The 18530-nt window shown below is 46.7% G+C and overlaps 1 protein-coding gene across 1 annotated transcript in view; it reads left to right on the top strand.

The window, feature by feature from the left end:
* Positions 1-18530, top strand: part of LOC144175090 (valine--tRNA ligase, mitochondrial-like) — a 234542-nt gene that overhangs the window by 174139 nt on the left and 41873 nt on the right. The window contains exon 22 of the mRNA XM_077704154.1: positions 612-720. Within this exon, the coding sequence (XP_077560280.1) occupies positions 612-720 (109 nt within the window). The remainder of the gene's footprint in view (positions 1-611; positions 721-18530) is intronic.

Raw genomic sequence — 18530 nt, 5'->3', positions numbered from 1 at the left:
ATACCGATTATTTGTTTGAAGTTTGTGATAACATTGGTGTGATTGTTTTCAGGACAAAGGAGTCTTTTTAAGGAACTTGTATTTTGTCTTCATGGCCGCCTTAAAGTTGGCTATATTGAAGTTTTACTGTAATTTCATGGGACAAAATCCTTGTTGGAGCAAAGTTGTCTTTGTGGACCTTGAACAGGTCGAAGTCGAAACAGTCTTCTTGGAAGACATTTGATTTGCAGTCAACCCGTATCATTCATATCTGATTGGGGATCACCAGCTTAGTACAGTGCACAGCCCTGGTGAAGAAGGGCCACAGGGGGCTGCCTGGCATGTTGCTTGTACCACTAGGCATTTTACTGTCCAGGCCACCAGGAGAGGATAGCTTGGCATTTGTTGTTCCTGCAGGCATTGTTGTGCCCCATAAGTGGTTTTATGGTTGCTGCGGCACTACTCGAAAGCAGCAATCGATGCTGGCAGTTTTGAGAGGAGTGCGCCCGTCACGGGTACAGTGGGGGTCTCTCAGAGCATGGCCCTGTGGGTTAGGCGTTGGGTTCGCCCTTGGCAGTGGGGGCCCGTCTGAGGGGGCCCGGCCCGTCTCAGCCGTTTTTCCCCTCTTCCAGTGGGCCGCCTGGAGGGACGAGGAGCTGGAGCGCCACATGCAGAGGACGCTGCTGGTTGTGTCTGTGCTGCGCAACGTCAGGCTCTCCTGTGGACTCAAGCAGCCCCGAGGTGGGTAGGTGGGGGGGGGGGGGGAAGCAGGGGGAGTCACTGGTGCAAATAATTACCAATTACCAATGACTCGTGAAAATAATTACAGGCGTACAGTTTCTCGAGTATACTAACACAAATTGCGTAGTGAGTCTGCAAATATTTCAACTCACAAAAGAAAAATCTAGAAAAGTGGAATCCGGATTATTATGGGTGTGGGAATACCGAATAGCAGCTTTTGAATCGAATATGGAATCGAATTAGGAAAAAAGCCACATATCAAGTTGAATATCAAATGTCAACTTTTTTTTACAGGCCTCGATTTTCCACAGGTTTATATGCAAAAATGGAAGCTACTTGGCATGTTCAGGAGCCATGACATTCTTTTTATGACCTCAAGAACACACTTTTTAACTGTCATTCACTGCAGTCCAGTCCCCAAACAGCTTTGTGGTAATACAGTCAAAACGTGACCTAACGAAATTTGATCTTACAAATTTCCCGACCTAACGAACAAATTAGATTCCCCCACAGGTACCTACCGTATTTACTCGTGTAATTTGCGCACTTTTTTTTGCGAATTTTGCTCGCGAAAACGCGCAGCATATGTCACAGGCACGCTATGGGCGCGCTGGCGCTGCCGCGGAACCACCCGCACGCTGCACAATGTGCTGCTGGCAGTGGCTTGGACCGCGAAGTCGCAAAGTGGTGACGGGAGCTTGAGCGACCGCTTCTAAGCGCTATCTAAAATGCCACAGAAGGCACGCACGAAGTTGCTTGTAAGGTAAAGGAGCTTATAATGTGGGCAAAAACAGTACTATAAAACATCATCCGCGCCGCTAGTGAAAGCGCCCATGCAATACCTGCCGGGGTGGTAAGCCTAAACATCTCTGGCGGAGCCAGGCAGATGTCTCGAGAGGTTCGAAACTGGCACCATGAGGCACGCGGCTTTCTATTGGCGCAAGTCGTCAGGCTCCCCCCACTGCCGCGCGCGACGTGCGTCATTTTCTGAGCGAGGCAGAAGCTGTCGCGTGCGCGAATTGTCGACGCGGGCGTCAAAAAATTGCACGCGCAACGCCTACACGCCCGAATCGCGTGCAAAAACGCGACATGCGGTTCACGTTGCATGTTGAGCCAGGACAATCAAGAAAAAAAGCGAAAGGTGCTCGCTGAAGCACAACTACAATCTTCTGTCCCGCAAGATGAAATGAACTCTCTGAAGCAGTAACTGAAGGCAACCTCAAACTGAACAAACTGAAGTTAATCAAAGTGAATTTTGATAATTAGGGCACTTGCAACAAATGCGTTTTTCCCTGTGATAGAATGTGTTTTGTATATGCTTTTTATGTGCTTCACGGACCATTTCCACAGAATGGCGCCGGTTGTATAGGTCAGGGAATTTCGTTTAAAGTGGTCATGGAAAACATGGAAAAGTCAGGGAAATCGAATTAGGCAATTTGCTAGACACCCTGGTTTGAATTTCGCCGTATAGTTATTGTAGCCCATCGCTACTGTAGCAAAAGGTGTCTGACTGACGGCGACGGCAAAACGTGAACACAAAGGGAGGATTCTGTCGCAGCGCGTACGCAGGAAAGAGACAGAGGATTCTCTCGCAGCACGAACGCAGGAAAGAGGCGGCAAGGCGACACCGCGGCGGGGCTGATACGTCCTCTCACACCTCCGATGCAGAAATTAGTGCTTCTGACTCCGCGTCTGCCTTTGTGTGTGTTGTGTGCAAGTTCTCACGGCGCAAAAGAAAGGAAAGGAGGGGGAAGGCACACACTCGAGCAGTTTCGACTCCCAGCGGAAAGGATGAGAGGAAGGGTGTGCATGTGTTGGGAAGGGCAGAGCAGGGGAATGTAGCCGGGTAGGGCGCCTGGATGTTCCTCCTCGCCTGTGCTCCGTCACGGAGGGGCAGAGTGGAGGCGCACCCAGACACGGAGAAGGGAAGAAGTGAGAAAAGAATGAAGGGACTATTGGCGCGCAGCATCGTGTATCACTGCTCTCCCATGCACCATGCCGCCGTCCAACGCGTGCTTGTTTGTGCGCACGCGGTTCTCTTGGGCAAGACAGGGAGCGCAAAATATGCGAGTAAAATATTTTTTTCTCTAAACTTGGAAAAAAACTTAAGGGGCGCAAATTATGCGAGTAAATACGGTATACGGCTCAATACTTAACGAACTCAGAACTAATGTAATAGATTCAGCGCTGTTCTCGATTTTTCGAAGTTCTCGATTTAACAAAATAATTTGCAGCTTCCAGTGACTTTGTTAGACCTGGTTTTAACTGTGCTTCTGAAGTACTTTGCAGGTATGAACAATATGACGCGAAAACACGGCACAGGCACAATCACAGACCAAGATAAGGCACTTCATCGGAAGCACATGGCGAGCATGAAGCATAAACAACACATTGCGGAAGCAAGGCTATCAATACAGTCACAGTGCACAAGCCTGTGCTACGCCATGTAAAGGTAGCTTGCTACGATACAGTTGAACCCCTTTTTAAGAGACACGTACCGGGGAGCAGTTTCTGTCTCTTATACGTGATGTATCTTACAAGCAGGGAACCATGTTTTCACTTACTAATCAGACCCTAGTTCAACGTGGGCATTGTGTGACTAAAATAAGGTCAAATGAACACTACAACATGTTGCAAAAGATTCAGTCTAATTTATGTTTGGTCCCCAGAATTTATGAAACAGTTCTGAATCTTTGTTTGCTTCATGACTGTATTTACACCAGGGGTGAGACAGCTGCGCATATTGCGCCTTTCTGATACAATTCCATTTTCCTGCGCCAAGCTGCTCCAAAAGCACGAAAATGGCGAAAATTGCGCCAAACTGCTCCAGAAGAGCCTCAACGGCACGCATTTTGATGCTCATGTCAGTTTCGGCGGGGACGACAGCCTCCAGCAATCCGGTCACCGCTTTTATCGTCGGTCAATCGCAAACACAGAAATGGCACAAATAGAAAGACTGAAACGAAGCAAGCGATAGCTTCTAAAACTCGATTCGCTTTCCGTCCGGGTTCGCGGAAACGGCCTTCTCGATTAGGCATCGCTGCGGCAACAAACATGGCCGCCGCCTGATCTGGCTGCTACCAACGCGCTCAGTGCGTATCGCCGATATTTTCCCTGGTTTATTTTACGCTATCAGCTGGGTTCCAGTCTATTCATTCTATCTGTTGTGGCTCTGAACAGTGACGTTAACGCGGGGATATGGTTTGAGATTGGTGCCAGATTACGGGAAGTTGGGCGGCTCGAAAAAAAGTTCATTGAAATGTGGGGCCTACGACGTCGGCGTGGTTTGTCCTTGAGTGTGAAACGCGGTGCGTCCGTCTATACTCGGGTTCGTGAAGTGAATTTTTTGGCTGGTTGTGCTGTTGTAAAATGCTGAGGTGTTGCTTTGCTTCGAAGCACGATTGCGAGCCTCGGGGATGGAACGGTCTACACGAAAGTTGCGGGCTTTGCTGCGGCGCTGCGACCTGTTCAGGCAGCGCCCAATAGCTGCAGGACTACACGATTGCCATAGCACGCGACTATAACACTTTATGTATGCAAAGTGAAATTTTATGCCAAAATCTAGGTGGCTAAACAATAACGCTACTCAAATGATTATAGGGTTAACCTGTGCCCCGGGGACTGAAACGGGTAGGCTGGTTGGGCTATGCGACCGTTAGCTCGAAGCTGTTCAACTGTTGCCGTTACTACAGTCGTTTGTACAACGCAGCCTGGGATTACAAAATAATAACTTTAGCATTAAAACAGCAAAAAAACGCCACAATTGCGCAGCCCTTAAATTTGATAAGAGTTTTAGCAGTCCGTCTGTTCCGTCGTGTACGTAGTTACCGTGCTCACCGGGACTCGTCTGGGCACTTGGGCATTCGTAGCCGTCGGGGGATTAGTCCCGTGGACCTGCCTTCGCCTTGTCCGCGCCTCCTCGCCCTTCCGCGCGCACAGGCGCATACCGGTCCGCCAACCCGGTAACAAAGTAACCAACGGAACAGACAGACTGCTAAAACTCTCTAATGTGAATGGCAGTTTTGTCAGTGTTGCGTGCAGGCGCAACACAATATCACCAGTTAGGAAAAAGGTAGTGCAGTTAGTACTTTGCGATACTCTTAAAAACTCTTTCAGGTAAGGCTGTTTGAGTATTTTGTGTATTCAAAACTGATTGAAATGTGCACATGACCCTGCAAATTTCTGAAATAATGATTTTTTAAGCTCACAAGACGATGTATTAAATGTCCCTAACTGCTCCAAATCAAGATTCTTCTGCTCCAAAATCGAAATTTTGCTGCTCCAAAAACTGCTCCCAAATCTGTTTGGGCTGTCTCACCCCTGTTACACTGTTTTTTACAACCGATTCTACAAACTTTTTTTCCTTTCACTGTTTGTGGAAGATGAATCGTAGATGTTGAGTTCACAAGCCTGATGAATAGCCAGAGCGCACAGCTTCTTCCGCTGTGTTCTCAGGCTATTCAATAAACTTGCACGACTCAACATCTGCGATGCCTCTTGATTGGGAGCTACGCGAGTGGGAGAGCCCGCATGTGCAGTCGCGCTCCAATGGATGGCAGTAAGCTTCAACCACTTCTGTAAGTTGCATTTCCATTGGCAGGGCTTCTCATCGTCATTTCACAGCTGACTGAACCACTGTGTGTTTGCTGAATTACAATAAATAACGACTGCAGGCGTCCGTCGTCCACCTGTGTTTCCACAACGGAAGCAACTGTAATTAGTGACTGGTGGCACTGCATCTGAAGTCAAAATGTCTGTTACAAGCGAGATTATTGATTAAAGTTCAAGGATGACTTGTCCCTTACAACCAACTGTCTTCTACATCCAATGTCTGTCATAAAAGAGGTCAATTTAATGGGAAAGAAAGGGCAGCCAACCATGTGGATGAATAGTGTTTCTTATATCCATTTGTCTCTTACATCCATGTCTCTTATAACGAGGTTCAACTGTACCACAATCAAGGAACACTATGAGGCCATCGGCAAACATCACGGAAATATGATGGAGAGATGGCTTGCACTGTCCACTCATCAGTTCAACAGAGGCGTAGTAAAAGGGTAAAACTATTGCTCCAATTTGTCGCCTGTGATCTAGAGAGTAAGCGAAAAAGAAAAGAAAAAACAAGCATTAAGCATACTGCATGCAGGAAAGCCACAACCTCTTTTTGTTTTAACATTAACGGAGTGCTGTCAAAAGCACAACAAAAGCGGTGGCGATTGCTTTACCAGAAGCTGCCCTAACTTGTCAATATCTGGTCACAGAATTCCCAATGGGGGACAGAGCCGAAGGCTTGGAGGAAAGATGTCATCAACGCATTCACGAACTGTGCGATAAAATTTACAGTCTCTACAAGTTGCACTTGTTGAAAGCGCGATTTTAACGAAGCTGGCTAAGTAAATGGAAAATGAGCAGGCAGCGTAGCAGCAATGCATTAGCATGTGCCATGGAGTAAGAGCAAGACAGGGGGGGAGATGCTGCTTCTTAGGGCAGCCAGATAACGTCACAGGCACTTGGAGCTTGTCATGTTGCCTGCGTGTGTGACGCAGGCAATATGCAGGGGTGAGACAGCTGCGCATATTGCACACATTTGATACAAATTTATTTTCCTGCGCCAGGCTGCTCCGAAAGCTTGAAAATGGCTAAAATTGCGCCAAGCTGCTCCAAAACAGTCTGAGCCAAGGATTTTAACGCTCCCGTCAGTTTCACTGGGGGAAACTGCTCACTGACGGCATAATTTTCCAGCACCCCCATGGTGATGGTGTTCGTGAAGGTTTAATAGATTGATCATCCAATAAAAAAACCTGCATAAAATTGTCCCCGAGATAGTTCTTTCGAAAGTCATAATGTCGGGTTGCACATGTTATAATCTGTGCGTTTTTTGAAGTTTTCCCATCGAAAAACATTGCAAAGTCCTGTAGAAAAAATACCTATGTCTACTAAGGCGTCAAACTACTTGTGCAAGCTGATGAAAAAACGCCAATTTTTGGAGCGCCATATCTCTGGAACAACATTACTGGGCGCCGCCATCTTGTGGCGGTGAAGATCGGAAAACATGGCCACCGGGTGAAGCAGCTGCTTGTGGTTCAAGCAGAGTGCTCTTCGCCGATTTCTACATGGCTTTGGTTGTGGGAGTGGCTGGGTTTACATTTAGTCGTTTGATCTGTTGCGGGAAGTTGCGTGGTGCCCACGAATTCGCCATGTTTCGGCCTTGAGTGTGGGGCGCAGTGCGCACTTGAATTGAAATTTCGGACACACCCGCCGCGGTGGCTAAGTGGCTAAGGCGTTGCGCTGCTGAGCACGAGGTCGCGGGTTCGATTCCCGGCCGCGGCGGCCGCTTTTCTGATGGAGGCGAAAAGCAAAAACGCCCGTGTGTACGAGATTTTGGCGCACGTTAAAGATCCCCAGGTGGTCAAAATTAATCCGGAGCCGTCCACTACGGTGCGCCTCATCGCCTGCGTTGCGTCGGCGCATTAAACCCCCACAATCAATCAATCAAATTTCGGACTCATTGCGGTGTTATAAAATGCCGAGTTATTCCTGCCTTTGACAGCGAGCTTGCGAGCGGCGGGAATGGGATGATCGACACTGCATAAGTGGCGGGGCAGGCTACATCGCAGCAAAATGTTCAAGCGGTGCTCGATAGTGGGACGGGCTATTATTGCACGCTAGTAATAATGGTTCATTATCTGAAGTGAAATTTAAGGCAAAAAGGAGGTGGCTAAACATACCAACGTTACTCAAATTACGATCGTAGCGAACGTGCGCCGTGGGGATTGAAATGGGAGGGCTGGTGGGGGCTACGACTGTCACCTCACTTCGCGCAACTTTTGCCGTGGCTCTACTACAAAAATAATAATTTCGGCATTCAGATGATAATAAAACTGCCTTAACGATTGCTTAGTTTTTCAATTCGATATTTTCAACAGAACTCTACGCTATCTATGCATAGAGTCTAAGAATTAATAAAACTGGTTTGTAAAAAGGTAGTGCAGTTCGTACCTTGTGATACTCTGGTAGGAAAAACTTTATTGAAGGGCCGTTTCAGTGTTACGTACGTTCAAAACCTGTTAAAATGCATTTTTCTCCGTTGAGTAGCCAAATATCTGATTTTTTAAGCTCCTAAGGTGACATCATAAATGTCCTTCTTCTGCTCCAAATTAAAGTTGTGCTGCTCCAAAATCGAGATTTCGCTGCTCCGAAAACTGCTCCCAAATCTCATTCAGCTGTCTCACCCCTGAATATGAGAAGGCGAGGATACAACAGCTAGAGCGTGGGGCATAGAAGGAAGCGCGGAATGTTGAGAAGGCTAAATGGTGAGAGAACTCATCGTGACAAATGAGAAAAAAACAGCGCACCTCATCGTCTGCGTTGCGTCGGCACGTTAAACCCTACAATCAAATCAATCCACTTAGTAGACACGTTGTGTTGTACAGCAGTATGTTTTGCAACTGCATTCCCACCTGCTCATTATGGGCAGATACAAAACAGATAACCATTGGTATGTTTGTTAGCTGATAAACACGACATAAATGCGCATCACTCCATTTTCTAAACATTGCATAATGCGGGTAATATACAGGGATTTTTTTCCTGCCCTTTTTTGTGGTGGGGGTAGGGCAGATTTCGCCTCAACGAATTTCCACTTCAACGAAATTTTTCACACGTCTCATCGATTTCGTTGTAGCGGGATTCGACTATTTCCAACGCATACAAATAGTAAATCTCGGTCTTGAGCGTGCCCCAAAAGCAGCAGTGACAGTGGGGAGCGGGCCAAAGCCCCCCGCTGCTGCTTTCAAAACGGGCCACTAGAGCAGGGGTTCTCAAGCATGTTGGTCCCAGGGAACCCTGCTAAGTTCCGTTAAGTGCCAAGGAACCCCCCCCCCCCCCCCCCCCCCCTCTCGCCAGTTTTCATTCCGTTCATGCTACATTAACGTGCAATAAATTCAAAAGCAAGCAAGGGTATCGTTTTTTTCCCGTCGACTTTACGCGAATGCGTACGCTAGCGGCACCTATCTCCAAACAGGAGAAATGCGCATGGGGGTAATATAAGGCCGAGATTCAAGTGCAATAGTTTAACCACGTGGCACGTCTTCGGAGTCTGGATGGCTACAAGCTGCTGACGAGATTTATTGCGCAGCTCGCGTGTTTCTGTTACGCGCCGAGATGTGCTTACTGACACTCGGGCGTGAGTAATGGAGGTTCCTTAGATCGATCGCACCTCAAGTTTACCATATAAGACTTTGCGACTGCGGAACCAGGGAAAATTTATCAGTGGCTCGCGGAACCCTGAGGAGGGGCCTGCGGAACCCCTAGGTTCCGCGGAACCCACTTTGAGAAACCATGCACTAGAGGGATTTCACTGGTGCCCCTACAGGCAGCGCTGCAGGCGTATAGTGGGGGACCGGATGTAACACAGGTTTTTCTGGCCACGAGTATGCCTCCCATAGAAATCAATGCATAAACATACCGCTTATAATTCGGTTGCCCGAAGCACAATACCGTTTATAGTGCGGTTTTTTGACGTGTACACTGATTGACCGGTGCAGCTGGGGGCATCATTTTACAGTCGCAAAGAAAGAAAAAATTGTGCCATCTGACGTGCCATCTGACACAGCCTGCACTCCCTTCTCTCCTCTAACCTAGACATTGAAAGTAAGAAAATAGGCACACTCTAGTTTGCGTGTTCCGTTTGCACTCACCTGATAACCGCAACCCTGCTCTCGGCACTCCTCTAAAAATAGCGAGAGACCCCTCCCCGCACAGTAAGTTGTTGTAATTAGAACCTTGTGCGGATAAAGAACCACCCTTTTCCTTTTCGAACATCTGGAGATAGCGAGCTGAGCCGCGACGCTGGAGGTTTTCGCTACAGTAAAACCTCGTTACAAGAGACACTCAAAGGACCGAAGAAACGTGTCTTTTGTAACCAAGGTCTCATAACCAAGGTCTTGTAACCAAGGTAAGCAATGCTGCTAGCATGGGGAACATAGGAAAACCGACCAAACCGTCTTCATTCAATTGTCTTTTATAACCAAGTGCCTCTTGTAACAGTCTCTCTTGTAATGAGGTTTTACTGTACTTGTATGTTGTGCTGATACGCAACCGCTGTCCACATCACAAACACAAGGTGCAGATGGGAAAAAAAAAAAAAAGTCTGGCTTGCGTTCTTATCACACTGTCTCATCGGCATAAGCCAGACTGCTTCTGTCTTTGCGGCATTGGTAATTCCCGTTGCTAAGAAACGCTTCCCAAAACATAAACACAAAGTATAAGTTAAAGTCGCACTTGCGGTTTGTAAGACCATGCAGCAGCATCTGATGAGGCAAAAAAAAAAGATGAAATAAAGACCGTACCTCTGTTTTGAAGTGGCACTCATTTGTGTGATGATAAGCAAAGAATTATTGAAAGATAGCTTGCGGTGTGGTTGAGGTCACGCATGTTTTCTTTATACAGTGTAGACCAATTATAACATATGTCACTGGAGCCGCGGAAATCTGCACTAAAATCGGTACCGCACTATAAACAAAACAGGCCAATCCAATCACATCACAACGGACTTCTGAAGTAATTCTTTGTTTATCATCACTCAAACGCACGGCCCTTAAAAACAGAGACGCAGTCTGTTTTTTCACATCAGTTGCTGCTGCAAAGTCTTAAAAATTTTGTGCGCGGCTTCAACTTCCTTTGTGTTTGTGTTTTGAGGAAGCATGGCTACGTTTCTTGGCATCTATGAGCGGATGCCGCAGAAAAATGTGATAAGAAGGCAAGTGGGATTTTTTTTTCACCCCACCTTGCATTTACTCTGCTGAAGCGGTTGCTTGTCAACACAATGTATAGGTAGTGGAAACCCCCCGCGTCTTGGCTTGCTATCTCCAAATGTTCGAAAAGCAGTGATGTGATAGCTGCGCCAATTGCGCCTAACTGCGCCGAGAGGTAAATCCTGCTACATCCTGCTACAAGGGCTCTCAGGGGTGAGACAGCTGCGCATATTGCGCCTTTCTGATACAATTCCATTTTCCTGCGCCAAGCTGCTCCAAAAGCACGAAAATGGCGAAAATTGCGCCAAACTGCTCCAGAAGAGCCTCAACGGCACGCATTTTGATGCTCATGTCAGTTTCGGCGGGGACGAAAGCCTCCAGCAATCCGGTCACCGCTTTTATCGTCGGTCAATCGCAAACACAGAAATGGCACAAATAGAAAGACTGAAACGAAGCAAGCGATAGCTTCTAAAACTCGATTCGCTTTCCGTCCGGGTTCGCTGAAACGGCCTTCTCGATTAGGCATCGCTGTGGCAACAAACATGGCCGCCGCCTGATCTGGCTGCTACCAACGCGCTCATTGCGCATCGCCGATATTTTCCCTGGTTTATGTTACGCTATCACCTGGGTTCCAGTCTATTCATTCTATCTGTTGTGGCTCTGAACAGTGACGTTAACGCGGGGATATGGTTTGAGATTGGTGCCAGATTACGGGAAGTTGCGCGGCTCGAAAAAAAGTTAATTGAAATGTGGGGCCTACGACTTCGGCGTGGTTTGTCCTTGAGTTGCGAAACGCGGTGGGCGCGTCTATAATCGGGTTCGTGAAGTGACTTTTTTGGCTCGTTGTGGTGTTATAAAATGCTGAGGTGTTGCTGTGCTTCGAAGCGCGATCACGAGCCTCGGGGATGGAACGGTTGACACGAAATTTGCGGGCTGTGCTGCGGCGCCGCGACCTGTTCAGGCAGCGCCCAATAGCTGCAGGACTATACTGTTGCCATAGAACGCGACTATAACACTTGATGTATGCAAAGTAAATTTAATGCCAAAATCTAGGTGGCTAAACAGTAACGCTACTCAAATGACCGTAGGGTGAACCTGCGCCCCGGTGACTGAAACAGGTAGGCTGGTTGGGCTATGCGACCGTTAGCTCGAAGTTGCTCAACTGTTGCCGTGACTACAGTCGTTCGTACAACGCAGCCTGGGATTACAAAAATCATAATTTTAGCATTAAAACGGCAAAAAAAAAAAACGCCACAGTTGCGGAGCCCTTAAATTTGATAAGAGTTTTAGCAGTCCGTCTGTTCCGTCGTGCACGTAGTTACCGTGCTGACCGGGACTCGTCTGGGCCTTGGGCATTCGTAGCGGTAGGGGGATTAGTTCCGCGGGCCTGCCTTCGCCTTGTCCGCGCCTCCTCGCCCTTCCGCGCGCGCAGGCGCAGGCCGGTCCCGGTCAACCCGGTAACAAAGTAACCAACAGAACAGACGGACTGCTAAAACTCTCTAATGTTAACGGCAGTTTTGTTGTCAGTGTTGCGTACAGCCGCAACACAATATCACCAGTTAGGAAAAAGGTAGTGCAGGGGCGGTATTCTCGTAACTGTCCCTTTTGAAAACGTCCCTTTTGCGTCCCTTCATCGTGACGTACTTCCGGTTAAGAAGTGGACGTTCGCGGCATGAAGAAAGGTTGGCAGTAGGTTTGCCGCGCTTGCGTTACGTCACTTCCGGTTGTTTGCTCTTAGCCAATCAGGGCTCACCAAAAGGGACACTTTTGAAAGGGACGCAAAAGGGACAAAATTTGAGAATACCGCCCCAGTTAGTACTTTGTGATACTCTTAAAAACTCTTTCAGGTAAGGCTGTTTGTGTTATGTGTATTCAAAACTGATTGAAATGTGCACTTGACCCTGCAAATAGCTGAAATAATAATTTTTTAAGCTCACAAGACGGTGTATTAAATATCCCTAACTGCTCCAAATCAAGGTTCTTCTGCTCCAAAACCGAAATTTTGCTGCTCCGAAATCTGCACCGAAATCTGTTTGGGCTGTCTCACCCCTGGGCTCTGATTTCAAGCAATCTGTGCCAATCTTGCGCCAAAGCTTCGTTTCTCCGGGCTTCCTCAATGTGGCGTGCTCTTTACGCCACAATCGTTGAAGAGGAGGGAATCTTAGGGTCTATTCGTTTCACCTGCACCGCGTGAACCAGTTCAGGCGGTGCCGCACTTCGCCGTTCGTTTCAGCGGTGCAGCTCGCGGCACCTGAACCGCGCCGTTCGATTCACCGGTGGTGCCGACGGGTGCAGGACGGGTTCACGGCTTTGCCTGCACTCCCTGCCGAGGAGGTGCAGAAGCAGACGAAAAAAGTGCAGGGCTGGTTCCGCCGATGGCGGAACCCACTTTGCACCGCTGTGAACTGGTTCAAGAGGTGCAGGCTGAATCGAATAGACCCTTAGAGTGTTTTCTGCTCGTGAAAATGTGCCGCCCACGCCACAGGCACGCTGACGCTGACGCAGAACATCCGCACGCTGCGCACAGCGCGGCCGGCGGCAGCAACATGGCGGCGGCTTCGGCCGCGAAGTGGTGTGGGCGATTGCGTGGAGCGACTGCGTCTAACTGCGTCTCGAGCGACTGCGTCTAACAGCTCTCTACAATGCTGCTCAAGGCACACCCGAAGTTGCTTGTGCGGTAAAAGAGCCTATAATGGGGGCGAAAACGGTACTATAAACCATCATCCGCGCCACTTGTGAAAGCGACCATGCAATATATGCTGGTAGTAAGCCTAAACATCATCTCCGTCTGAGCCAGCTGGCTGTCTCGAGCGCTTCGAAACTTCCTCCATGAGGCGCGCGCCTCCCTATTGGGGCAAGTCGGCAAGCTCCTCCCACTGTCGCACGCGTCGCGCGTCAGTTTCTGGCCAAGGTAGAAGGTGCCGCAGGCGCAATATCGTCGATGCGAGCGTGAAAATATCGCGCTCGCAACGCCGACACGCACGAATCGCGTGTAAAAACATGCCATGCGGTTTACGCTTTACTATCTGCTTTGCAATAAAGCTTGGCGAGTTAGCACAGGACCAGGATAATTGGAGGTTTATAGGAGAGGCCTTTGCCCTGCATTTTAACTGCTCTAAAAGCTGCTCAAAAATGACTCGACACAGTCACATCACTGGAAAAGGGAAAGTGCGGTAGCTTATCTGCACAACGTTCTGATAGAAACAACTTATCACGCCGGGGGGAGGGAAGGGGGCTTGGTATCTTTTGAGGGGCATCAAGCAAGGGCAGTTCTGGTTATCACGGGAGTGCAAATGGTACACACGAACTAAAGGGTGCCTATTTTTTCATTTTGAATTAGCGAAGTTTGGCAGATATTGCCAATAGCGAGTTTGTAGCCACGGAGACGACGATAATGGATCAGTTTTTAACTCTTTCGGGACCGCCCGAAAAAGTGATGAAACAGTGAGGTCTCGCTACAAATTTTTTATTACATAAAGCAAAGGCACCATCCTACCTTAGCATATACCAAAATGCAGCTAATTACATGTTTTTTGACGTACAATACCAAGTTTTACTTCAACACTGATGATAGAACCATGAAAAAATCTTAAAGTAAGAACTTTGTAAAAAAAACTACAGAAAAAGATATAAAAAAGCATAAATATAAAAATATTAAAAAAGAATAAAATTATTTCAGGATATACAAAATCTAACACAATGCTTTGTTTCTTCATCGCGAAAGTTTGATGCGGCTAGGTGTAACTGGTTTTTTGTTTTGTGCGTGATCTCTTTGGCACTAGGGCCATGGCTACGTCGTCGCCCAGGTACACGCCGGGCTTTCATCTTGGCGAAAACTTGATCCCTTTCTGAGATGGTGGCAGGAGATCACCACCATAGGTAGTGAACACCCTAGCGAACAAATATAAACCAACCAGAACATATTTCAAGCGCACATACCTACTCCAGAGACAATTGAAACCGAAACCAACACCCACCTTTGAGCGCGATATGATGTTCCAGGCTGATCGACACCTGAATCCTCACTCGAGCTGAAATCTATCTCTAAAGCCACATTCCGACTCTTCACTGCCACTCTCATTGTTAAAATCCACAGTAGAAGGCGAAGATATGCGAGACGAGATGAGGCGGATGGGTCATTTCAGATAAGATCAAACAAAGCATGGCTAATCGACCTCTTCAATTTGCTTGAAATTTTTTTACCTCATTCCCGCATGTATTTAATGTGCAAATTCACAAATATTTTCGGCGCAAAAAATTTTGGCCGACTGAAAAAAACTTTGGAACCCACCCGCGTGGACCCCAGCCGCTACCTGCCCATGCGCCACGGCCAAATTTAGCGACGTCTAGCAAAAAATATACTAATCAGGCGGGAATGGTAATTTTTATGCTTAATCTACGCCTGGTGTACATTTCGCGCCCAAAATATTGTTGGCTAGAAAAACATTAATTTTTTGTAATAAATTTCCAAATCTTGCTCAGAGCGCATTTTGTTGTGTACTTTGCGGGCCAGTATTATCGTAAGTGATGGAGCTAGAGTGTTGAAATTTGAGTGACCGCTGCTCCTGGCAAGCACAAATAAGCACCGTAAATATCGTGTCTGTGCACACTACGGTTAAAAAGTAAATGGAGCACAAGTGTGAAGAAAAAGCTAAAACACTCCGAGTTCAGAGGCTTATTAAAAAAAAAAACACTTCTTCGATTTTGCTGAAATTCTCCCCAGATGTTCACCTATGCATGTACTTCAATGATCATTAAAAACATGTTGCATCATTTTGTTCCTGACGCGCCTACAGCGTGAGAAAAAAGCCTGGTTGGCCAGGTCTTCACAACATCCTGAGACACGAAACAGTGAGAGCAACTTCCAGTGAATGTGATGACATTTGATAATTTTTTTGTACCAAAGGCAAACGATTACTTATTGATAGTATTACAGAGAATTCAGAAGCAAAACTGAAATTTTTATGTGAATTTTGGAACGAAAATAAACAATCAATCTGCGCACCGCTTAACGTGTACTCTTCGAAGAAAAAACAGAGGAAATCCAGATTCACGAGCATTTAAAAAAAAAAACGCTTCTTCGAGTTTTATGAAGCTTTCCGTGGATATTTTTCGCCTAATTTAATTGCGTGAGCCATTAAAAAAACTCGCATCATTTTGATCACTGAAAAACAAAAGAGCCTTGTCAAGCATGCTCGTCACAAGGAGCTGAGACATAAAACGACGATTGTGACTGTCTGCAGATTTCCCTTATTTATTTTGTAGAAAGGGCAGAATATCTTCTGAGATAAGGAGAATAGAATAGCCAAGTGACATTAACGAAGTCAACGTTTGAAATGACAACGTTCCATTGGCACCCCATAATACCGTGCAGCTACTAGCTGTTTATTTACACGTTGCTTGCTGCATCAATGTTCACAGTTTCCTCAAAGGGGCACAAATAGTCCGCGCTGCACATAGTTTGCATATATCTGCTTCTGATGACTTCCTTAACTCTTTCGCTACCGCGCCTATCAAAATCGATCAATTTGATCGATACTTTTGGGAGCGCCTTTTCATAGCGTTCCAGGCGTTTCTCGAACAAGTAAAGCTGTTCGGAGTTAGATCAGACAATGGCCTTTCAAAATCAGTTTTGTTTTCATTTTTGCAACGGAAACGTGATTTTTGACACGCTTTTGAATCACCTGGTTGTGGAAAAGGGGCGTGGTCATCGCGCCTCAAGGGTACCAACGAAGAATGCGTGCAACTCGTAATTACTCTGCACCAGCGCTTGTTTTTTGCTATCAGGGCGTGAATGGGGAACTAGCAAACGATTTTCAATCGTCAGGTTCACGCTCTGACAGTAATAATCCCAGAAATCGGCTGAAAATGTCAAGCAGTGCCTGGTTGCAAAGCTACTTTATGATTTTAGGCAGTTTTATTGCCTTTGCGCAAGTTGTCCTAAGTACTCTGGTAGTTCTACTTACCCCAGGACCATTCCCAAACAGTTTACAACAGTTTCGGTTTCGTTTCTGCATCGCGAAATTCATATTTAGCGCAACTACGCAGTTACCCAACTTCAAGGCTAACTGCCATGGCACCTGAAGCGTCCGCGACTGATCCTCGAACAAAGCACGCCGCTCCTCATTTCCCCCCACCCTAACCCGATTTCTGCGATAAGAACTTCAGATGCAAGTCAAAAGGTCACACCCAGTCGCCAGATATCTGTTCCGCCGAGGACAGCGCTTCAAACCGGCCTTACACTGACAGCTGTTCGCCTTCCAGTTTCGTTTTCATGCGAGGGTATATCCGGGTGTCTAATGTTGCTGCTTAGTTGAACTGTCTATTCGGACGGAGTCTCTGATAAGTTTTTGTACTGTTTCATTTGAAAAATGTTAGGTGGCGCTGCAATAGAGGAGGCTCGTTGTGCTGATCTTTTTTAGCGCGCGACTGCTACTCGGCCAAAGATCGCAGGGGACGATTCTAGCTCATCGTACCTCATTTTTGCGAGCAAGGCTACAATTGCGAGTAAGAAGATGATAATAAAGCTCAGCTTTATGTTTTGAGAGATAACTGACCGTGAACGACAACAAACATCAGCCACGGCGTTCCGTTTTCAACTTCATGCATGTTTTTTCTGCATCGCGTGCTTGTCCCAAATATTGTGCTCGCTGTAAATGCAAAGTCAGCCATTGACAAGATGTTTTTACGTTATGTGGGGGCAAATTGGTGCCTCTGATAACGTCAAACCGCCAGATTTATTCCAAGGAACCACCCAAAATTGCACAGTTTGAATTAGAGGTTGGGCTTCACCGCATGACACGAGCACCGTGCGTGCTAACATTTTTTTTTTATATCTGAAAAACTGTTCCGCGCAAGTCGACATTTTTTTTAGGGTGTGTTTTTGAAATGTTTCCCTGCAAAATGTATATTCTAATTTTTTTCTACTACCGGTGGTTTGATATACACAACTCCTTTTCTATCATTTTTTTCGACAACTTGACAAAACTTTTGATTTTGATATTTTTTTTCACAACTATGATATATGAAAACCTTTAAAAAACTGGTGTTATTGGAAAGGCCGTTAAATAATCTGCATTTTGTGCTCCTGCAATTAGTGCCTAAATAATTTTTTAGCAGAAAAAAAAATGTTTTCTTGGACCCCCCAAAATTGGTCAATTTTCTGCGGTAGCGAAAGAGTTAAACGCCACACGTGCCAGGACTGTATGCCGGGAAAGGCATGCACTGTGCGCCATTCTTCCTTTTTTGTTTCGCGATAGCTGGAAACTTCGTTCCCCTCGAGGTATATGAAGTGAACGCCCTTGATCTTCTCAGACAACACAGTTACCATGTCTTTTGCCATCTGAATCGCAGTTCTTAGTGGTTCTCTTAGGTTGTAAAGTGTCGCCTGGTGTTTGACGATTCCCCCAACTCCGTCGCAGGCATTCTTTCAGTGCCCTGTTGCAGAAAATATCCATTGCGTTTCATGGAGCTGGTGAAACGCAATGAAACTCATGAAGCTGGTGCCTGTTTTTAAAGTGACTGGCAGCTCCGTCACTCACATAAGTCACCTTAGAGTACAGTGGGAGATTGTCGTCTACCCACAGCCTGATTTTTTCTAAAGCCAAGCAGGCATGCGGACAGTCATGGCAGACGTCATCGCTTGCAACCACAAAACTATGACAAAAGAGGCTGAGTAACAAGCTAAATATATACAAAAAGAATAATAAAATCAGAATACTTAAAAGGAATAATAAAAAGTGATGAAATGAAGCTTAAAATGCGACCGTAGTCAAATAGTGGGGAGGCAGCGCAAGGCACTCTCCCAGTGTGACAGAACTGAAAACTTGTAACCGTTCGAACGCATGCAGCCCCTTTTCTTCCAGGCCCTCTTTCACTCTTTCTGTCAGCCAAGTCCCCGCCGCCGCATGCAGTTGAAAAAGACCAAAAAATACTATCGACTGAAACAAAAAAATGAAGATCCCACATGTGTCATCCCGGACCCCACCGGGCTCAAGGGCGTTTGCCTTCCTGTTTGGTCACTAATTCGGTAATTGAACCAGTGTGTCCGGAGAA

This window comes from Haemaphysalis longicornis, unplaced genomic scaffold (genome assembly GCF_048455015.1).
Source record: "Haemaphysalis longicornis isolate Haplotype H1 unplaced genomic scaffold, Haemaphysalis longicornis Haplotype H1 scaffold_1, whole genome shotgun sequence".
Lineage (NCBI taxonomy): Eukaryota > Metazoa > Arthropoda > Arachnida > Ixodida > Ixodidae > Haemaphysalis > Haemaphysalis longicornis.
Note: the sequence above shows the minus strand (reverse complement) of the source record. Positions and strands in the feature narration are given on the sequence as shown.